Below are 15,045 nucleotides of genomic sequence, written 5' to 3' on the forward strand. Positions count from 1 at the left end.
GGTTCCTGCTGAGAGAAGGGTGCATGTGCAGGACCCCAGCAGGGCTGTGGGCTCTCTCCCTCGTGCTGACACACCTGCCGTGCCAGGAATTCAAGACTTTCCAGGGCACAGCCGTCCCCACCGGCTGAAGACTCAGGGCACCTGCCTTTTGCAGACTTTCCAACAGCCCAGCCGTGACATTTAACCTCGTCCGTCTTCACCGGCTCTGCTGATCCGGCAGAGCACAAGTTAACTGCTCTGGTGAATCCTGACAAACAGCAGAAGTCTCTGGAAATACTGCATTAACCACAGAATAGTGTGCTTCCCCGAACCCTGCCTTGCAGCCTCATTGGGGTGTCATGTGTATTCAGCAACATGGCTGAGCCCGCCTGAGCCTGTCCTCCTCTCTGTTAAGGGTCGCGCTGTTCGTGGTGTACACCCTCCAGCCCACCTCGGTGGACGAGCGGCAGATCTGCGTGGATGGGGCCCTGGAGCCCTCGGGGCCTGGTGAGGAGATGGTCCAGGCCACCAGGCTGAGGGCCACACGTGGTGGGCCAGGCTGTATCGGGGGGCAGGGGGGTGCTGAGACAAAGGAGGGGAAGGCACTGGAGATGAGGGTTGTTCCCAAATAGGAGCTGTGAGGTCATAGCGTTATGATTAGGGTTATACATCCAGCTAAACTGCATATTCTCTCTTTCCGGCCTGGATGGTTTCCGGATAACACTCAGTCTCCTGTAGCCCAGCCGAGGCGGGGGGGGGGGGGGGGGGGGGGGGGGGGGGGGGCGGCTGGTCCCGCCATGCCTGCCTCCCCACTGCCCGCTGGCCCCTGCTCCAAGGTCCACTCCCGCACTGGGAAGCCCTGTAGGGCCCAATCCCAGCGCTGCCTGCTTCTGTGTTGCCATGCTGCTCCCTCTGAAGGGATGTCTGCCCTGCCCATGCCGGCCGCACTTGCCATCCCAGTCCCTCCGAGCCCCTGGCCCCCTCTGTGCTCCACAGCCCGGGCTCCTCTGGGCACAGGCTGGGCTGTGTCTCTGTCTAACCCCGCCGGGTCCAGAGCAGCAGCTGTCCTGTTCCATGTCCCTTCTGCTGGGGCCGGTGTGAGGGACCAGGCACTGCCCCTCTGTCCTGGCCCTCCAGATGTGCAGTCTGGCTCGGGAGCCTCAAACCCATGTGCCATTTTAATTACTGGAAATGAAGTGCAGTGAAAAAGTGCATCCCTCAGTCACACCAGCCACATTCCCAGGGCTGATAACCACAGGAGGCTGGTGGCTACGGCATGAACCGGGCTGACACAAAAGATTCGCCTCGCCAGCACTGCTCAGTCTAAACAAGTTCTCTCTTCTCCTAGATCTAGACGGAAAGTAGGCATTACCATTTCCATTAGCAGTGGAGGAAACTGAGACTCAGACATTAGGGCCTTAATAGGAGCGTGGGCCAGAATCAAATAGAGGGGGATCTGACACCGCGTCTTCCACAGTGTCATCAGTTCTATCGCTACAGCACGGTGTCTGTCCACAGTGGGCTGTGACATAACCGGCCAACCAAGGGAGTGAAGAAATGGAAAATGAGCCAACCGCCCTTCTTATATGGACACCACTCAGAATCTTTTGTGAGAATATCACCTGTAGAGACAGTGTTAACCTGTCCCTTGGGGCCATAATGACATTCAGAAGTTCAGCTCCTTTCCCCACTGGATCTGTAACCTCTTTGTATTCTTCAAGCTCCATTTTTACCACAGCATTGGCGGGCCAAAGCCTCGCCTGGGAGCTGCTGGGAGCAGGGCCCAAAGTGGAGAGCAGGGTCCTCACCCGCTACCCACAATGCCTCGCTAGACCTGGCAGCTTAGATGCTCAAGAAACATTGCAGCTCATGATAATTAAAGCATTCCTCTTCTGGAAGATACATGTTAAGGATTGTGTGTGTGTGTATGTGTGAAGTATGTGTATGTGTGTGAAAGAAGGGAGATTGAAAACATCTCTAGTTAGAAGCAATTTTAAGAACATTTTCTGCAAATATTTTAAAAGCATTGTATTGAAGTCTAGAACGGAATGACAAAATGTGGAGTCCCCTCCATGGCCTAACGTCTGAATGAAATAAGCATTTGGTGACTGTGATGCTTACTGCAGAAATAAGTCTCTCTACATCCGTTCCCTCTCAAATCTAAATGGCCTCTTTTGTAGCTGGAAGCCAAACATCTGGAAAGACAATCTGGCTCAGAAACCAGCTGCTGGAGATGCTGCTCGGTGTAGTATCTTCCTCCCAGCTTCATCTGTCCTCTGAGTAAGTAGCCCCAGGAAGCACGATTTGGCATTAGGCTGCCTCATCCAGGGTGCGGTGTTAAAACCTTTCATTAATGAAAAGCTGGTATCTCAGAGTCAGCTGTCTGCAATGTGTTTCCTGGACTAGTCAGAAAGAAAATTGTATTCTCTCCACCCGATAAAGCAGACCTTGCCTTAAGATATTCCGATGAAAATGTTTAATGGCATAGGAACTTGAAACAGATTTGGTATAATTACAATAAACTCCTTTTGTCACCATTGCTCCAGTGTAAGTGTTATTGTTTTGGCAGTTGTGACAATTACTAATTTTGATGTCCTTTACTTGGCAGACAATAGGATAGAGAAAATGGTTAGCCTAAATAACATCAATCAAGGAAAAGGCTTGCCAAATTCTCCTGCTCTTTACTGTTAGTTACCTTGTTCTTTTCCCAAGTTGGAAAAGGAAGTATCTGCCTTCAATCAACTTTCAAAACAATGTATAATCATAACATTCCATCAGCGCTCCCACTGATTGCTTTACCTTCAACCATGGAGTCATTTATTTAACGGCTATTTGTTGAGCACCTACTATGTGCCAGACACTGTGCCTTGATGTGAGGACATGGTGCTGAGCATGTCAGCCCAGATCCTTGTTCTTACAAAATTGACATTTTAGTGTTTATATATGTTTGGGGAGCGTGGGGGTTCTCCTCAGTAAACCAGCTTTGCAGATAGTGCTTAAAAATTTGCCAGCCAGTAAGTCTTCACATTGCTAGAATCAAAACATGGCAGAACTGAGGAACTTGGAGATGAGCTAGCTAAACCCTTCCTCCCCCTTCTGCTTGAAAAGGAATGTAGTGTAGTGCTTAGCATCTGGGCTCAGATGTTAGACCCCTGGGCTCAAATTCTAGTTAAGTTACTTCTGGGGAAGTAACTTAAGATCTCAATGCCTCTCTTCTACTCATGTATATAAACATAAAAATAGTACTTGCTGTAGATGGAAATTAACATGTGGATAGCCTGGAGTGTGGTGCCTAGGATACTGTAAATAGTCCAAAGTGAACTTCTATCATCACCAACACCACCATCATCACCACCACCACCAGCACCACCAGCACCACCATCATCTTTATTACCTTCATCACCATCACCACCAGCACCAAACTCATCCTCATCATCCTCATCACCATCATCACCATCACCACCAGCACCGCCATCATCCTTATCATCATCATCACCATCACTACCAACACCCAACTCATCCTCATCAACCCCATCACCCTCATTACCATCATCACCATTATCACCATCATCCTTATCATCCTTATCACCATCATTACCATCACCACCAGCACTACTATCATCCTTATCAACTTTATCACCATCACCACCAGCACCAAACTCATCCTTCTCATCCTCATCACCATCATCATCCTCATCACCATCACTCTCATCACTATCACTATCACCCTCACACTCACTCTCATCACCATCACCACACCATCATCCTCACCCTCATCCTCATCACCATCACCATCACCTATCATTGAGGAAATAACCAGAGCACATCAAGAGTTCTGCCAAAGTCCTGCACTTAGTTAATTCAGAGACGGGGCTAGAAGACAGAACAGTCTGTTGATTCCTAGCCCAGTGGCCACGCCCTCACCATGCCTAGTCTGGCAGCTGATGCTGAAAACACTATCTGGAACAGGCAGACCTTCCCTGGCTCCCAGGAGGCCAGGTCCTTAGCTGAGCCATTGCCTCCGAGGGTTGCTGCCCATCTTCCTGCTCTCCAGTTCCCTTCTAATAAGTCTGTATTGGCCAGACCCATCATTTTGAAATTCACCTTTGGACCTGACAGTAAATCATGTAAATTTTTTAACCTAAACTGATAAAGATGCAGACACTTTGGACCATTCTGTTTAGATTAGTTTTGACCAGTGTATTTCAAAAAGGAGGTAAATAACCATTATGTGTTTTATATGACTATCAGAGGCCCAGTGCACGGATTCGTGCACATTGAAAGGAAATGAATTAGAAGATGGCTGGCAGGACAGGACTGGGTGAGATGGGCCAGACACATCCTGAAGCCAACCTTGCACAGTCCCTCCCCAGCCAGCTGCACCTGGGGTGGTGCCGGGGCTTGCAGGGTGTCTGCAGAGTGAGCCAGGTCCCTCCCGCAGGTGGGGTCCCTCAGCCTGGCCTGCAGATATCAGGTCCAAACCGGCCGTCCAACATCCCCTGAGGGCTCCTGGAGTGTGAGAGGGCACTCTGTAAAGTTGCTGTCGCTTGGCAGCTCCTGTGTTGAGTGTCCGTCTGCTGGTGGTCAATGCACATCATATCTACTGGGCAGCTTTGGGCAGCAGCTTGCCTGACCCTTGGGCTGGCCCGCTATTGGCAGCTTGCCTGAGCCTCGGGCCAGCCCTGGGCAGCAGCAGCAGCCATTCGCTCCCCCAATGCACCTCCTAGTCAAGTCCCTGCCCACCTGCACGTGCCTTGCAGCTCATGCAGCCCCACCCACCCACACACAAGCCTCCTGGTGATTGCTCTTTGTGGCATGAAAGCATCATGGCATGAGGGCGTGATGACCACATGGGCTGCTATTAGCGTAGATAGTGCTGGATTGGAAGGGTGGCCATCAGACACTGCATGAGTGTGAGTATCAGTGGAGCACAGCTCCCAACGGACCTGCAGGCTTCACATCTATTGATGCCTAGTTGCCAATTGCTTTGAAAACCTTTGGCCAACTTACACTTCAGCCATTCACAGACACATTCAACCACTGTGCAGCAACTTGGCCAGCATTTTATCTACATTCCTTTAAAATGCAGTCTGTGTCTTGCCCGGTGGTATTGAGATGTTCCCCCTAATCTGATGTTATTCATCATCTCTGAGCATGCCGTTTGCATCTGTTGGTCTCCTAGGACAAAGGAGGAGGTGTTCCTGAGCCTGGGGCCCGGCTGGTTTCTGCTGCTCCTGCAGGGCCACCTGCACCCCAGCACCACTGTGCTGGGCCTGAAGCTGCTGCTGTACTTCCTGTCCAGCCCTGCCCTGCGCGGGCGCTTTAAGGACGGCCTGCCTGCGGGGTCCTGGGTGGAGCGCTGCGCAGAAGGCTCGGACATCCTAATGGGTGCGCATGGCAGGAATCGGGAAAGGCTCCTTGTGGAGCGTGCATTTCTCTCGGCATTTCTGGGGGAAGTGGGTGGCAGGGGATTTCCTCATATGCCAGTCCCCACCATGCCCAGAAGCAACTGCAGTTGTTCTCAGTGGCATTGTGTGCCCCTTCCTATCTGTAGATAACCTGAAGAGCCACCCGCCAGCGCCCGACCAGGGCCCCTGCCTGCTTCCCGGATTCCGGGTCTTGAATGACTTGCTGGCCCACCACATTCACATTCCGGACGTCTACCTCATCGTGTCCGCCTTCTTCCTCCAGACGCCGCTCACAGAGCTGACGGCTGGGCCCAAAGTAGGTTCTTGGGGCCCAGGGATGAAGTGGCACACTGGATTTTCTGCTGCCACGTGACCAAGGCAGTTCCCTCAGGCTCTCCATTAGCTCGCTCCAACTCTTCCACTGTCCCGACCCACTTCTCTCTCTGGTGTCCACACCCTTGGCTGGCTCTTCAAATACCCTTGACCTCCTCCACCTCTGCCCTGACTTCTAACAGTTCTCTGTTCTCATCAGTCCACTGGGGCGCAGCTAGAGAAATCATGATGGAGGCGGGGAGGGGGAGACGATGGCTGCCACCACAGATCAGAGCCTCAGTCATGCCCTCCCCTGTGTTCAAACACAAACCTTCAAGGCACTGAGTCTCCTGCCCCACAGCTGCCCAGCTTCCTCCCTGCCAGCCCTCATGCTGGGACCCTCCCAAGTCACCTCCAAGCACAGCAGCTGCCTTGTGCCTCCCCAGCCTGTGCCTTTGGTGAGCTCGCCCTCCCATATCACTTCCTCGCCCCCTCCAGGGGAGCCATCCTGCCGGGGCCTCGGCATCCTTTGCCTTATGTGCACGGACACATTGACATGCCGCCTCTCTCCAGGCACTGAGCACCTGGACCACAGGCCCACCTTTACTCACCGTCTTGGGCACGCGGCAAACAGCAGCATCCAAAATTGTCTCTTGGTCTTAACTGAGTTGAGTTGAACTGCCCTGAGTTGACATGGGATGCGGCCATAGCTTTGCAAACAGAGGATCAAAATCTTGATGTATAATAACAGCATCCCAAAGCCCACTTCCAAAGCCAGGTCTGCATGCTGTGGCAAGGTCACAAACCCTGCCTGTCCCCGCTCCAAGATGACAGGGGAACAAACGCTGCCGGGTGGCAGGAGCCATGGGACACATTTCACACATCTGCCTCACCTGACATTTGTGACAGCCCCATGGGGCTGATAGTGCAATTTTTATCTCACAGAGAGGGAAACTAAGTTGCAAGAGCCAGAACAGCTGGCTGAGCCCAGTCAAAGAGGTGGAGTCAGGCCTGCTTGCAAGGATCCTGGCCTTCCCCTGCGCTGGAGCCCTCACGCGCCTTCTATGGTCTCATTGCAAAGAATCAGGGACCTTAACTGGACAGTGTTTGTGGTCAGACTAGAAGAGCTGAGCTCGGCACAAGTTGCCGGCAGGGTCTTCAGTACCTTCTTGAACATGCGTGTTTCCCTCATGCACGGAGCGGCTGAGATTCCCCCAGCGGCTGCCACCCAGGGGTTTGCTGTCCTGCCTTTCCAAACGGGGCCCGTGGGACACTGGGTGCCCTGGTGGGCGTCTCTGCAGCCTGCCTCCTCTTCCAGGACAGCCTGGACGCCCAGCTGCAGGGGCTCCTGCAGGCGCACTGCGCAGAGGAAGTCCTCCGGGCCGGGCTGTGCGTGGAGGCGGCTCTGCTGCTCCTGAGGATGCTGAAGGCCGCCATGAGCCGGGTGAGTCCCCCACATGCCGTGACCGGGGGAGGGGAGAGGGGGCGGACAAGGTTGGAGGTGTCACCACGACTTTTCCAGCAGTGTCCAAGAATGCCAGCCATTGGCAGGTGTTATTCAGAATCCTCGATAGAAGGGCAAGGCGGCTCCTGGGATAACTTAGGTGCACAATGGGAACCAGCTGAAACGTTTCAATGCGGAGTAGCCGCTCTGGCCAAACGCCTTCTATTTTCCACTTGCGTGGGCATCTGATTTCCTTCACGGGGGATGTATGCACTCCTCAAAGCGAGCATTTCTGAGTAATGTTTTCCGTCAGGAGCTGTGGGACCCTGTGGAGGGGAGACGGGCCTCTCCCGTCCAGGAGTCACCCCTGTCTGCCAGGCCTCCTCACCTGCAGCCACCTGAGCCCAGAGGCAGGTGCCTGGAGAGCCTTCCGGCCGCCCAGGGCCACCGAGGAGGAGGAGGGGTCATTTTAGACATGAAGGCAACTGTCAGCTTTTGATACCAAACTATACTAGCTTTATTTTAAAACTCCTTTTTTACATTTAAGAATATGTTAAATTCATAGTTTTTATTTTATTTAAATTGTTTCTATGAAACTTCTTGTGCCTGACTTTTTGTTGTTGTTATTGTTGTTATTGACTTTTTTAGGCTTTTAAATGTCTCCTTGACCTAGTTTGTGTAATTTATAATATTATCAAATCTTCCCAATTATTTAATTTGCACAAATGATCTCTTTTAATTTATTTAATTTTTGTGGTTACTTCTCCCTTCTTACTCTTAATTTATGAGTTCATACTGTCCTCTGCCCCCCCCCCTCCCCCGTAAGGCCTGTGGGTTTATTTAAAGAGCCAATCAACTGCTTGACTTTTTTCTGGCTAGCTCTAAGAGTTTGATGTTCATTTTCTGGAGTTTCTGTGCCTGCAGCTTTAAAGACCTTCGATTCATCTTTTTCGGTGCCCACATGGTTGAGCTTTCTCTCGTTGTTGTTGCTCATCTCGATTTGTTTTCCCATTGTTGGGAGTTATTCGTAGTTCCACTCCAGTCCTAATGCTACAACTAATCATAGGTGCCTGGAAAGATATATTTTCTGTTTACAGCATCAGGAATCTGTTACCTTTCTAACCAATTAGTTTCATTTTTTAAAAACAAACAAAAGAATTAACATGAAAACATTTAAAATAAAGAAAATACATACATGCCGAGAGAAGTAAAAAACTGAGACCAAAGAGTCACATTATAATAGCAAGCATAAAATGGTTCCCTGGTGAGTGACTGGAGGGACTCTCAGATTGGTCAGAAAACAAGACCCCACTGTCTGAGATCTAACACACATGTGACAGAGGCAAAGTCACTCCCAGGCCCTTTGGTCCAGTGACGATGTCTGTCGTTAGGCCCTCATGTGCCCAGTACGTAGACAAGCACCAAAATATACAGGGCAGAAACAGAAGGGTAAGAGGAAAGACCAGAAACTTAACTGTGGAGAATAGCTCTGACATCTTTCTCAAAGCTCATTTTCTCTTTTTTTATATTATTGTTTGTTCAGAACTTTACTTGATTTGACATCAGACCCTGTTCATTGGCAACTAACCCACCACAGAGTAGTCTACCTCTTGTCGAACGTGATAGGAATGGAATCATAGAGTATGCTTTCTTTGCATCTGGCTTCATTCACTCATCCTTATGTTTGTGGGATTCACTCATGATGTTGTATGTGTCAGTAATTCATTCTTGTTTATTATTGAATAGTATTTTATTGTGATAATTGACCACAATTTATTTATCTACCAGAGGCCCAGTGCATGAAATTCCTGCACTGGAGGGGGTGTCCCTCAGCCCAGCCTGCACCCTCTCCAATCTGAGACATCCCTCTCACAATCCAGGACTGCTGGCTCCCAATTGCTTGCTTGCTTGCCTGCCTGCCTGCCTGATTGCCCCTAACCACTTCTGCCTGCCAGCCTGATTGACGCCTGACTGCTTCCCTGCAGGCCTGGTTGCCCCCAATTGTCCTCCCCTGCCAGCCTGGTCACCTCTAACTGCCCTCTCCTGCAGTTCTGGTCACCATAACTGCCCTTCCCTGCTGGCCTAATCACCCACAACTGTGCTCCCTGTCGGCCATCTTGTGGCAGCCATTTTGTGACACCATAGGGGCACCCATCTTATGTGAGGGTGTGATGGTCAATTTGCATATTACCTCTTTATTATATAGGATTCTTGTAGGTTTTTTTTTTTTTTTCCATTTGGTAATAGGAATACAGCTGCTTTGTACATATCTTTGAGCAGACATAACTATTTTTTCTGTTAGAAATATGCCCAGGCTGGGACCGGTTTGGCTCAGTGGTAGAGCCTGAGGACTGAAAGGTCCCGGGTTTGATTCCAGTCAAGGGCATGTACCTTGGTTGTGGGCACATCCCCAGTAGGGGGTGTGCAAGAGGCAGCTGGTCGATGTTTCTCTCTCATCGAGGTTTCTAACTCTCTGTCCCTCTCAATTTCTCTCTGTGTAAAATCAATAAAATATATTTTAAAAAAAAAGAAAAAAGAAAAAGAAATATGCCCAGGAGTGACACTGTGGTCCATCAGTTATACACAAGACTTAACTTAGAAGATAGCAACAAATAGTTCTCCAATGTGAAGTGCCAATGGCACTCTCTTCAGCTGTTACGCTAGTTGGAAGGTTCCAGTTGCTCCACGTCTCTTCCAATGGATTGCATTGCTGGTCTTTGAGATGGTTGGCAGTCACCACGTGCAACAATCCTTTGAAATAGCATCATCCCCACCCCATTGTCAAATGTAGGAACTAGCAGTGAGGTTGGCTCATGCAGGCAGGGTCGTGCAGCACAGGCACGTGGCAGAGTGTCCAGCCTTAGCCCTACATTCCAGGTCACTGCATTGCCTAAGAACCTTCAGGGGTCCTGGCTGTTCAACACACAAAATCCTAGTTTCTCTTCTGAAAGTTCAAGTCCTCTCCCAGCTGCTTCTGCTTACCCTGTGCTAGTCACTGGGAAGTAACCCTGAGGCACCAAATCTCTCATTCAATCCTCACAACAACCTCAGCAATAACTCACATTATAATCCTTGTTTTGCCAGTCTAGAGGCAGAGGCAGGATTCGAACCAGGCAACTAACTCCAGAAACCACTCTCCAAACCCTGATCTCTGGTATTCCTCTGGAAAACAATATTGTGCTCTTAGGACCTGGTGGAGAAGCTGGTGTGGGGGCCCCAGGAGCAGTTTCTCTCTGCTGCCTGCTCAGCCCATACCAAGCCCTTGCAGATCTGGTTTAAAATCGGATTTCTAGCTGCCCTGTGCACATTGCCTTTCTCTCTATAAGTAGGCTGTGTGTTATAGTATGAGGCTCAGTCCTAGATACTCGGTACCTACTTATTAAACAGGATGTCTGGTGCATGCACACGGGCCAGGTCTAGAGGCAGCTGCTGGAAAATGAAGCAGCCATGGATGGGAGGGGGGAGCTGAGCAACTGGCCAGAGGAGGACCCGACCTCCACTTAGCGCAATCACAGGAGTAGGCTGAGCACCCGCCATCTGCTTGTTGTCATGACTCTGTGGGGTGGGTCAGTTTTCAAGCTGCAGACTGTCCATCACGCTGGTGCAGGGCCTGAGGCAGCAGCTGGGCACGGTGGGGCTGGAGCCAATCACCAGACAGAGTGACTTGGCACAGCCGGTTAAGGGAGCTGAGCTCCTGGGACAGGATGGAGACTCAGCCTTGTGACTGAGGCCAGGTTACAGTGGGGGTGGGGGAGGTCCCCAGGTCCCTCAGGGGAATGGGTGTCGGCTCAGTAGGTGATTCGTTCCAGATCCCTGGCTGGGGAGGGGACTCCTCAAGTTCTGCCAGTCGTGGGGGCACATAAGCCAAGGCAAGGTCTGGCACTGGGAGCAGAGAGCTGGGCTCTGAAAGGCTGAGGCCAACCCTGATTTGCACGTTCCCTGAACACAAAGGCCACATCGAGGCATTAGAGGCCATTAGGCAGACGGGAAAGAGTGGAAGGGCTACAGCCAGACGCCTGGAGGCAGGCAGCGCCCGGCTCGGCTCCTTACCCACCCAGCTCCTTGGCACACTATTTGTCTGCTCTGCCTGTCTCCCCATCCAGGAAGTAGGACCAAATGCAGGCCTGCCTCAGGGGTTGTGAGAGGTGGAAAGAGCATTTGTGTGAAGCCATGGACCGATGTCTGTGCATGTGACTCCCTCCCCAGGCAATGCCCAGGACCCCGTGCCAGTCCAGTCGCCTTGCCGTGAGGTGTCTTGCTGATAGTCTCAGAGAGCAGGTCTCCTCCCTGGACTCCTAACTCTCCGGCTCCCACACACACCTCACCCGGTGCCCTCTCAGCCCCCGACAGGCCTTGACAATGGCGCCGGGGAGCACCCGTTCCCGGCCAGCGTGCTGCAGTTCCTGGGCCTGGTGCACGGTGCCTACCCGCAGGACCCCGCCTGGCGGGCCCCGGAGTTCCTCCAGACCTTGGCTGTCATCACCTTCCCGCTGGGAACCAACAAGGTAGGGCACGCTGCTCCCCTGCCACAGTGAAGTCAGGGGCAAAGGGCGTCATCCCTCCAGAGAAAGGGCAGGATTCCTCATCCCCAAACGAAAGGCACTTCAGGCAATGTGGCCGGAAGGCAAGGCAGCAGCTTCCTTCTCAGCTGGGGGGCAGCTGTCAGGGACCCCCTCAGCTGATGGCAGATCAAGTCCCATTCTATGTGGAATGCCCTCCCACTGATAATGCGACACAACACAGACCCAGTGGGTGGTGTGGGTGGACCGGAGGACGGTTCTCCTCTGCGTTTGTCCTCAGGGCCCTCCTCCAGTCTGCAGTGACTCAGGACTCCTTGCAGTCAGGGTGGTGGGGCAGAGGGCTGGCGGGGTCAGAACGAGGTGTGAGTGTGGGGGTAGGAAATGCTATGGGGAGAGATGTGAGTAAGTCTGAGGCAGAGCCAGGCCCAGGGGCACAGTGGCCTGAGCGAGTCTGGGAGCCGAGAGGAGCGGTGACAACGGGTGTGAAGGGCAGAAGCCTGAGGTCACCCCTCCTTGACGGTGCAGGAAGAGGAGATGGACAGGGAGCAGGAGCTAGTGACATGGTCTACAAGGCTGTCACTGCAGCTAGAGGAGCGGCTGCAGACCCGGAGGGTGAGGAGGGGTAGATGCATAGTGCAGACAGGCAGCGAACATGCTCCTTTGGCTCATCTTTTCTAGAAGTGCATGCACCCCGACAGCCTCCATCCACTGGGCACCCACCACAGTCCTGAGCCTGGCGCTTCCCATCATACTTTTCACTCCGTTGGCAGCCTGCCTGGCGGTGTGTGCTAGTTGGGGCAGGGGCAGGGGCAGGGGTGCAGGTGAGTCATAACAGGGACGCCACGCTGCCGCTGCCAGAGTCCTGTGGGCCCAGTGGGGGCTTAGGACCTAGCCTGAGAGTGAAAATATTACAGTGCCTTGATGACCAAGTGATGAGCCAAGATTTAACCCTCACCCATCTCTTCCCCTGGCCCCTTCCCTACGGCCAACACTCTCACCATAAGCCCATACCCTTCCTATCACCATCAGTTTAAAATCAAACCAAATGGCCGAATAAAATTCAGGAGTAATTTGTTTTAATAAAAGACTAAATATAAAGACTAGATTTGCAAAAAGATAGAATGGCTTGTTGGGTTAATATCAACTAAAGTAATTCCCTAGAAAAGTAAGAGCAGAGAAGAAGATGCAGTGGAGGGGTGAGGGCAGGGAGGAAGAACGGTCCGCAGGCTGACCCTCGCCATCCCCCAACCAGGTCCCCGGGAGGTGGCCAGAGCCCTCAAGTGCTGACATGTTTGGCCTAGATGTCCTCCTCACCCCCACCCAGTGGGCGGGCTCACCATTTGCTGAGTTGAGGTTCCAATGGCTGCCTCTTCCTCCCTTGTTCAGGGTCTCTGCCTGGGGGCGGGTCTGGCCCAAAATCACCTCCTGGCCGAGCCCCTGGCTCCACTTCCAACACACGTGTCCCCGCAGCTCTTTGCTTGTCCTGGTTCCACGTCTGCTCCAGGCCTTTGTGCACAAAAGCTGTGGCAGATCCACTTCGCACAGGAAGCTGGTGGCCAGAGAATGAGGCTTGCTGTGAATTTATACGGAGTCTTCCCCATTGAGGACGCGTGGAGCTAATTAATGTGGCCACCACCTCCCTAGGTGCCATTAAACCCATTTTATGGCTTCATTAGGGATGGCCACATTAATTTTATGAGTGTGCGGAGGGAGGGGCCAGCAGATGATCGCTCTTGGAATGTCACTGGGGGAGCTGGAGGTGCCTGGCCGTGTGTCCTTGGGCACATCATTTGCCTCCCAGCATCTCTGTTTCCAACGTGGCTGGGCTAATGGTGCCTGCTTCCTTTATCTCCCTGTATTTCTATAAATAAAAATGAGCATGTGAAGGCCGAGGTGTCGCAGGGATTTGGAGGCCAGGACCTGCTGAAGCTGAGCACCTGTTTCTCCGGAGGCTCCTCCTGTCACCATCACCACAGCCTGGCTGCAGGACAGGGCCCAGGCGGTGGGCCCAGCTGGTGGCCACGTACAGGGCAGGCACTGTGGCCTGCACGACACTCCCATTGGAGCTCATCTGTGTGGCGTCCCTTTGGTATCTCCACTTGCTGCTGAGAGCTGGGGCTCTGAGGAGGAGGGCTTGCTCAGGACACGGTGTGGCTTTTCTGCTGAGCCCTCAGGCCATGCTAGCTCCACCCTCCACTTCTCTCCACCACTCCTGCCTCCCTGGAGTTCAGGGACAGAGCCGGCACCCTATGGGCCATGAGACTGGGAAAGTCACCTACTTCTGTGGCTCCTCCATTTCCTTGCATGTTAAGGAGTTTGATCAGCATGTCACCCCAGCACCCCTCAGCAGCAGACAGGAAAGCACTTTTTGGGAGTGCGAGCCACTCTCACTGGGGTTCTCTTGTCTTTGAGGGGGTTACCACTGAGTCCGCCCAGAATGCCAGCAGCCCTGGGGCCGAGGCTGAAGGTGACGGCATTGTGGAGGGTCTACAGGCTCCTGCCAAGTCCCACCCAACACGGAAGCAGCTGAAGGTATTCCTGCAGCTCCTCCTGAGGGAGCTCCTGCTTGCAGCTTCCAGCCCCAAGCAGTGGCTGCCGCTGGAGGTGCTGCTGGAGGTGAGTGCACAGGGGACTGCGCTGGGAGGCCCAGCACCGCGAGGGGACATGCAGGGAGCCCGAAGGACTGACCCCTTGCGCCAGCTGGCTCGTAGTCAAATAGCTCCTGGGAAATAGCGCTGTCGTGGGAGGGGGTCCTCCAGGCCCCGCAGGCCCTGGCAGAGCAGGAGAGCGAGTGAATAGAAGACCGAGGGCAGGTCTCACAGGGTCCTGGCAGCAGAGCCTGGTGCAGGGGTTGCATAGCAGTGACTTCTCAGGGGAGGCAGAGAAGGAATCCAAAGAGGACGAGGGAGAAGCTAGCCAGAAAATGGTCTCAGCACAGCCTGGCCCGAGGGGAGCACTGGTGTGCTATCTGCATCCCAGAGGTGGCCCCATCTTGAGGCACCTGCCCGGTGGTCATTGTGTGTGGGCCACCTGACTTATCTTCTCACTTCAAGAGGTGGGCATCACCTCCCCTCCCGGGTGAGCCAACTTGGCCAGCAGAAGGCAGTGCCTTGGAGAAGGGGCAGTGGTGAGCTGTTGGCAGCCCACACTCCCAGCAGCTGTGGCATTAGCATATAAGCCACGCAGGGGGACTCGGTGGGCACTGAGTGGGCATGATGGCCGGGTGGCCACTGTCTGAGTTCTGGGTGTGATTCCAGGCTTCTCCAGACAATGCCACCAGCCAACAGAAGCGAGACTTCCAGTCTGAGGTCCTGCTCTCCACCATGGAGATATTTCACACGATGAGCGGAGGTGACATGTCGGGGCTCAGAGGTGAGTGGGG

The 15,045-nt window shown here is 53.0% G+C and overlaps 1 protein-coding gene across 4 annotated transcripts in view; it reads left to right on the top strand.

Moving 5' to 3' along the window:
- WDFY4 (WDFY family member 4) overlaps positions 1–15,045 on the top strand; it is a 240,091-nt gene that overhangs the window by 118,085 nt on the left and 106,961 nt on the right. For all 4 annotated transcript variants that reach the window (XR_014796801.1, XM_084904130.1, XM_084904129.1 and 1 more), the window contains exons 27-34: positions 395–486; positions 2,160–2,259; positions 5,162–5,367; positions 5,534–5,703; positions 7,018–7,143; positions 11,484–11,648; positions 14,076–14,279; positions 14,921–15,035. Coding sequence is in view for 3 of the 4 variants with exons in the window: in XM_084904130.1 (XP_084760256.1) it covers positions 395–486; positions 2,160–2,259; positions 5,162–5,367; positions 5,534–5,703; positions 7,018–7,143; positions 11,484–11,648; positions 14,076–14,279; positions 14,921–15,035 (1,178 nt within the window). In the remaining variant the exon portion in view is untranslated. The remainder of the gene's footprint in view (positions 1–394; positions 487–2,159; positions 2,260–5,161; positions 5,368–5,533; positions 5,704–7,017; positions 7,144–11,483; positions 11,649–14,075; positions 14,280–14,920; positions 15,036–15,045) is intronic.

This window comes from Pipistrellus hanaki (assembly GCF_964339955.1).
Source record: "Pipistrellus hanaki genome assembly, chromosome: 14".
Lineage (NCBI taxonomy): Eukaryota > Metazoa > Chordata > Mammalia > Chiroptera > Vespertilionidae > Pipistrellus > Pipistrellus hanaki.